We start from the raw sequence: 7,489 nt of genomic DNA on the forward strand, positions 1-7,489 counted from the left end.
ACTGATAGTGCAACATTTCAACTTTGAGCTTTGAGAGAAATGTGAATTCCTTTCTTTCCTTGTCCAACAACATAATCAAAAGGTTTATTGGACACCATAGTTCACTTGGGATTCAAAGCCCTTCCAAGTATATATGAGAAATCTTCCTGAACTGAATTTCAAATTGGCATATTCCACACTGTTTTTAGACTTAACTCAGTTTCAGCAGAGCTAAAAACTGCACCACTTTCAAACTTTGAACCTCATTTAAAATATGGATTATTTATTTTCTCTGACCAAAAACATGTACAATAGCTTCACTATAGATCAGAGTCCACTTATTCTCCAAAACATCTCCCAGCTTCAATGAAAAATTTTGCCAGAAATCAAATTCAAAGTTGACTAATTGTTACTAATTTCAGACTTGTATTTTCAGACCATGAACAGTACTTCCAAGTCAATCCATCTTTAACTATGAATTTGAGGTGCTTATGACTTGAACTTCACTTCCAATTTGATTCCTTTGAATTCTAAATACCTTCAAGACTTGCCTTCACATTTTTGTCGAATTTCTTCAGTTTTGAATCTCAAATTTGCATTTTTGGTCAAATTTTAACCTAAAGTTGAATTTGGCCCATAATACCTTCTTAGCTTCCAAATTTTACCATTAACACTTTAATAGCCATTCTTAAGCTTTTTAACACCTGGTTGTTATAGCCTCCCCCCTTAAAAGAATCTTGTCACAAGATTACAGGTGCTAGATCCTTTCTTGAGAGTGGAAAGGAAAATGCGTCATACAAGCTTCCTTCTATAATTTCATAAAAGAAATTGGGGAGACTGCTTGTTGATAGCTATTTACCTGACTTCAAGCACTTTCAAACATCTCAGGGTACTTGGATTCCAAATTTTCTGCTTGTTGCCAAGTAGCCTCATCTTTGGTGTGATTTTTCCATTGAACCTTATAAAACTTGATACTCTTAGTACAAGTATCTCTTGTCTTCTAACACAAAATTTTAATGGGCCTCTCTTCATAAGGTAGGTTTGGTTCCAACTTTAATTATGGATCTTCTAATATCTCTTTTGGAACTCTCAAGCATTTCTTGAGCTGAGATACATGAAACACATCATGTATGGAGGCAAGTTGGTCCGGCAATAAAAGCTTATATGCAATTGGACCTTTCTGTTCCAGAATTTCATAAGGACCAATATATCTTGGAGCTAATTTTCCTTTAACTCCAAAACATTGCACTCCCTTCATTGGAGACACCCGGAGATACACAAAATCCCCAACATTAAAGGCTAAGGGCCACCTCCTTTTGCCAGAATAGCTTTTCTATCGGGGTTGGGATATTTCATGATGTTTACGGATCTTTCGGACCTTTTCTTCAGTTTCTATAACCAAATCTGATCCCAGGTGTGCTCTTTCTCCTGCTTCTGACCAATTTAAAGGTGTTATACACCTTTGACCATATAAAGCTTCAAATGGTACCATTTTTATGCTAGCTTGTAACTATTGTAGTAGAAGAACTCCGCCAGAGGCAAACACTCATCCCATTTCTTCGAGAATGTGATGACACAAGCCCTTAGGATATCTTCCAATATTTGGTTGACCCTCTCCGTCTGACATCCAGTTTGAGGATGATAGGCGGAGCTTTTGATCAGTATAGTTACCATTACTTCATGCAGTTGTTCCCAAAATCTGGAAACAAACTGAGAGCCTCGATCGGAAGTGATTGTCTTAGGTACCCCATGCAAGGATATGATCCGAGACATATATAACTCCACATAAGCTGGCATTCGATATATGGTCTTGACAGGAATGAAGTGGGCTGACTTAGTGAGTCGATCAACGATAATCCATATAGAATCATACCCTTCTGAGGTAGTAGGCAATCCTACCATGAAGTTCATGTAAATGTCTTCCTATTTCCAAGTGGGAATTGCCAAAGGTTGGAGTAAACCAGCAGATTTTTGAAGAACTGGTTTAACTCTTTGACAGGTATCACATTCAGCCACATATTTTGCGATTTTTGGCTTCATCATCGCCCACCAGAACCTTTGTTTCAAACCTGGATACATTTTGTTGCCTGGGCCCAGGAAAAAAGACCCAATATGGTACTGCAAAATGTAATAATGGCTCTTCGTTAGATGGGCTAGGTCCAGAAAAAAAAAATGCCCAATATGACGTGCAACAAACATTTTTGAGCCCAAAAATAGCGCGGAAACTTAAAATGGGCTAAAAATTGTTGGGCTCATAAAGGCTCGGACCGGGCTTCAATTTGTGATGAATTAAAATCGTCATAACATCCCTGCCACGTTGGAGTCACGTTGGATTCTTGTCCAACATGGCGCAACCTCTGAAACAGTTTTATGACGACATGGGATGAATTTTCATTCATCATTATCTTAATAACGTATCGAAATAAGGAACGTCACTGGTCGTAGTTTGTGATGCTCGACTAATGATGAAGGTTTTTCATCACTCTTGCATCATAAATCACGATTTATGATGAAAAAATGTGTTTATGACAGTTATTGGTTGGAAAATTTTTTGTAGTGTTAACTCAGTCCCGGGAAAAGAGCTACTTCCTATGGATATGTTTATCTTAGAAGAATTACAGGTGCTATCCGATAATCAAACACTTGATCATGGTTCTATAATTGATAGTAATTGTTCACAATCATCCTATAAATTGTTAGGTAGACACCAAAAAATAATTTTGAGGTTCAGCAAAATATTATTGACAACACAAACATGCAAATGGATAATATTGGTGATAATTTGAATACTTCTATTGCGGTTATTGGATATTCTATTTTACTAGCCTACTATGGCTCCCATTTTAAAGTTTTGTACAGGACCTCCATTTATACCGGGACGGTCCTGCTTCTGGGTCTGAAACTCTGAATAGCTAGCCATCAAAGTGACTGTACTTTCGTTACTTCGTACAGTTGATTATCTCTACGGTAAAAAAAAACAAAAGGAGAAAAAACGTCGTTATATTTTTTACTCCACTTAGGCTGCCTCGCTCCACCATGCCCTCCCCCCGTACCCCATTTTTTTCGCCCACCCCCCGCTCCCTTTTTTTTTCTTTTTTCCACGGAACCCTACGCGCCGCCGCCGCCACCCCCATCATCTCGCCGCCGCCTTCCCAATCCCCATCCTCACTGCCCTCCACCCCCTCCTTCCCTCTCGACGCCCTTCGCCCCCTACTTCCCTCTCAACGCCCTCCGCCCCTCCTGTCGGTCCACTCCCGCACCGTTCGCCGCCGCCACCGGCGTCATCCTGCTCCTTGGCGCAGCCACCTCCTCCGTCCGCCGCCACGCTGGGAATACCGGCACGCCCCCTACCCGGTTGCCCCTCCACACCAGCGCCGCCTCCGGCTCCTCCACACCGCGCCCCCTCTGCAGCTCCACGCCGGCGCGAGGGACCAGCAGAGAGGTTGTTGCTGGTGCCATCCAGGCGTGAGGGACCAGCAGCTTGCATAAGGAGACTACGGTCCTGGAGTATCGTTATCCTCGTGTGGAGTTGATGGTGGCTTGATCTACATCTACACCAAGTAAGGGATCTACATCTACACCAAGTAAGGGATCGATTTGATTTTGTAAGCTTGTCCAAGTCAATCCAATTTGCCATGCCTTAATCGAACCCCGTGATCATTCATACATAGATGCTTGATCAGAGTTTCTTTATGCAGATTATTATTTCCTCAGGGCTGGCGGACAGAGAACTGCAGCACTCAGCTACCTTGTCCTCTATTCATCTCCATCGTCAATTAGGCTTCACTGGATCATCAATTTAGGAGGTGAATTTATTTTTTTTTACTTTGCTAATTGATCCCCAATTCCAACTTGACCTATGACCTTAGTGCAGACTACTGTCACTATCATCTTGCAATTCATGATTATCCAATTAGCCAACAAACTGTTGTGCAGCTGATGCCATATCTGGGGATTCAAAATTCAAACTTTATTTGTAGCACATAATTTGTAGCTAATGCAACCAGTTCAGTAGAGCTATCATAAGTGTTTATGAATAGCATCTTAGTAGATTTCTCATTCATTGCATTAATATAGTTTCGATAAAGAATATATAGTTAGCCTCATTTGTTCTATGGTAATACTGTGCTCGATGCTTGTTTGATGAATTGTGCCACTGTGCATTCAGCGATTTTTGCAAAAGGCCTCAAATTAGTAATATGTCGGTGGTCAAATTGATTCAGCAACCTGCAGTTGTCTACACCGCCGGCCATGGTCGTGACTGTATCCCTTTAGCCTCTTCAATGGCTTCGTCCAGTCCAGCGACTCAGATGGGATCGCTATGGTGAGATCATGTGCATGTCGCCATGACCGTGGTGTTCTGCCGCATTAGTTCTTTAGGGTACCACAAAATACTTCAGTAGTGAGTTCATGCAAGTGAAATTGTTCAATTTTGATTAAGGATAGTATATTCAAAATTGTTATGTAAGAGTGCACCTGTAAATTGTTGTTGCAATACTGTCCCAAAATATGATCAATGTTGGTTTTGGATTTTTCTATCTCTTTTGTTTACCATTCAATTTTTGGAGGAGTGCATCCAATATGAGTACATTTTTTATCGTAGTGTACCTAACTTTGTTTAATTTAGTAACCATGTTCTTGGATTTAATATGAGCACTAAGGAGAAAGATTAGTTACAACCTAAAGTAAAAAGGAATTCAGTACTGCTTCAAAACGAATTCCATATAAATTCATGTTTTTATTGCAATTCATCTAATCTTTTTTTTGGCATGGGGCAAATTGTGCTTGTAGGTAAGGAATGCTTGTAGCTTTGCTTCCCGTTAATTAATTGAATATTTTTTATTTCACATGAATGATGCTGTCCAGATTTAGTAGCGAGAGGAATAATAGAATTATTTGGACTTATTTTTATATTATTATTATCTTGTTGAACGCTCCATGTATTGCAATATAAATGTTTTGTTGCCCATAGCAATGTACGGGCATGATCCTAGTATGTATATAAAGGCATTGGTAGCCCCTAGGCTGATAGTGCCGGCTATCGAGGGTACTCCCTCCGTTCCAAATTATAAGTCATTCCAACTTTCTTGGAGAGTCAAACCATTTTATGTTTGACCAAAATTATAGAGAGGATTACGAAGGTCTATGGCACAAAGTAGATATATACTATGAAAATATATTTAATGAAGAAACCAATGATATTTATTTGGTATCATGAATATTATTACTTCATTGTATAAATTTGATCAAACTTGAGATGCTTTGACTCTCTAAAAAAGTTGGAATGACTTATAATTTGGAACGGAGGAGTATAATACAACCGATTGTGTTGTTTATGTGGTAGGTATCATGGCTATATAAACCATGCAATTTTTTTCATTGCACAGATAAGATAGACGGGCCATAATTTTTCTGGTTCTTCCTGCCCATACACCACATCCCATGGAGCGCATGCAGCAAGTCATCATGAACAGTGAATCCGCAGCTGTCTATCGATCACGCCGGATTGACGAACCTGCAGTCGCGCCTGACCTCCCCCTCGTCGGCGCCGAGCGGGTTGTTCTCCGACAGGGTGAGCAGCGCGGTGGCGAATCGGTCGTGGAAGTAGCCGTTGTCGGCGGCCATCCTGGCGACGAACGGCGCCGTGCGCGGGTCGTCGGCGAGCCGCTGGTCGACGAGCAGGAGCCCCCTCCGCGCCAGCAGGTTCTTGTAGTACATGTTGTCGAGCGCCATGGGCGTGGCGCGGTCGTTGCGCGCGTACGCGACGTCGCGCGTGTCCTCCCTGGCGTCCGCCGTCGGGCACCGCCCCCGGAGGTACTCGCCGTAGGCCGGGTCGAGGCCGGCGTCCACCGCCGGGTACAGCCGGCCCACCAGGTTGAAGCAGTGGACGCGGCCGACGGAGTGCGCGCCGAGGAGCGCCACCGCGCCCTCGGCGTCCACGCCGGCGGCGGCGAACCGGGCCAGCACCGCCGCCACGGTGTCGTTGTGGTTGGGGATGTCGCGCCCGACGTCGGCGTAGCGGCTCGCCCGGGCGTCCCGCCGGCCCGTGCGCATGGCGGCGCGGGGCCCGCCCAGCGCGGCGGCGCCGTCCCGGGCCGCGAGGGCGAGCACGTCGGCGCAGGAGACGGTCCCCGGGCACTCCCGCTCCAGCGCGGCCTTGATGACGTCGATGTACTTGAAGTTCCTCATGCCGAAGCTCCGCGGCGCGGACTTCTCCGAGACGCCGGCGGCGGGGCTCGTGTCCAGCAGGAGGGAGGCGTCGCAGGACCCCACCATGCAGTCGTGGAACAGGGCGCGCAGCCACGACACCGCCGTGTTGCCGTGCTTGTGGTAGAGCTGCGCCACCTGCTCCCTCACGATGTCCTCGGCTGGAGGGCAGGTCGACGAGTAGTACCCCAGCCGAAGACCGCCATTGGCGGCGTCCCCTGCGGAATCAGTTTAGGAATGATCAGCACTCGAGATCGGAGTGGAACTGAGACGAAGGTTTGCAGAGTTACATTACCAGTGGTGAGGCAGCAGAAGAGAAGCAGAGCATAGGGCAGTGCTGCTGCGGCCACTAGGCAGCTTGAGCTTCTTGAACACCTCATCTTCTTCCTTGGTACTCTTTTCTTTTTTGGCGAAACTTTGTTGGTACTAATTTGCAACGATAGACAAGAGAAGAGTAGTGTCCATGCATATATCCAATCTGATGTTAGATGTTACGTATAAGCACAAGCACAATTTATGCTAGGCAGGGGAGCCCCAACTTTATACTTCATCACTGAGGAGAGAGTGCTCGTGGCAACAAGTGGGTGGGTGTGAGTGACTGACCCAGAGCGACTCGAGATGTGCTGAGCATAATGTATGTGTGCAGAAGATGACAAGTGATGGTCCAAATCAAAACTCCCATCCTCGTTACTTAGCTCAATAATATCAGCACTTCAACATAGTAGTAATAAGCAATAAAGCATTACATACTCTAGTACAGTTACGACTACCGCGACAAATGATTCTCAGTAGAAACAGAAACCCACCCTAACTGACGGCCAAGAAACAAGTGTTAAAACCCCCAAGACCAGGATTCATCTGAATGTGATTACTAGATTTCTTACGACAACTAAATGTTAGGCAAGAAACGCCCACAGATGGGTGTAATTACTATATAATATAATACCACACGAGTCAGTCACTCACATGGGCAGGTCGATCGGCAGAACGGCCTTAAATTCTGATGAGTCACGATTACTGGTTTGAGATAGGACTTCAAGAATATAATGGCAAAGTACCAAACTAGTGCCAATAGCCAAAGCCATGGTCAGCAGGGTTAGGCAGGCACTCACGATCACGCAAACATGGCACATAGTGGAGCAAACAAGCAATCGCCATGCATCTGCACGCTGCACGGCCGGACAGAGGAAGAAGACAGCGACATGTCATCGGCCAACAAGAACACATGCTAAGAGTGGCACCTGCAGAAGCAGGGGGGGGGGGGGGGGGGGGGGGGGGTCGTCGGTCAAAATGATATGGGTTA

The 7,489-nt window shown here is 44.9% G+C and overlaps 1 protein-coding gene across 1 annotated transcript; it reads right to left on the reverse strand.

The window, feature by feature from the left end:
• Positions 1 to 5,240: 5,240 nt before the first annotated feature.
• LOC117848587 (peroxidase 21) lies at positions 5,241 to 7,071 on the reverse strand. Its single transcript, XM_034730046.2, has 2 exons — positions 6,482 to 7,071; positions 5,241 to 6,404 (listed from the first exon to the last, which is right to left on the reverse strand). The coding sequence occupies exons 1-2, from the start codon at positions 6,564 to 6,566 to the stop codon at positions 5,476 to 5,478; spliced, it is 1,014 nt and encodes a 337-aa protein (XP_034585937.1). The 5' UTR covers positions 6,567 to 7,071; the 3' UTR covers positions 5,241 to 5,475.
• Positions 7,072 to 7,489: the final 418 nt, after the last annotated feature.

The sequence above is a fragment of the Setaria viridis genome, chromosome 3 (assembly GCF_005286985.2).
Source record: "Setaria viridis chromosome 3, Setaria_viridis_v4.0, whole genome shotgun sequence".
NCBI lineage: Eukaryota > Viridiplantae > Streptophyta > Magnoliopsida > Poales > Poaceae > Setaria > Setaria viridis.

Bases quoted from the DNA above. Each gene is read 5' to 3' on its own strand.
- LOC117848587 (XM_034730046.2), bottom strand. From the start codon at position 6,566: ATGAGGTGTTCAAGAAGCTCAAGCTGCCTAGTGGCCGCAGCAGCACTG. The intron at 6,405-6,481 runs GTAATGTAACTC...CTGATTCCGCAG, and splicing joins CTTCTGCTGCCTCACCACTG to GGGACGCCGCCAATGGCGGT.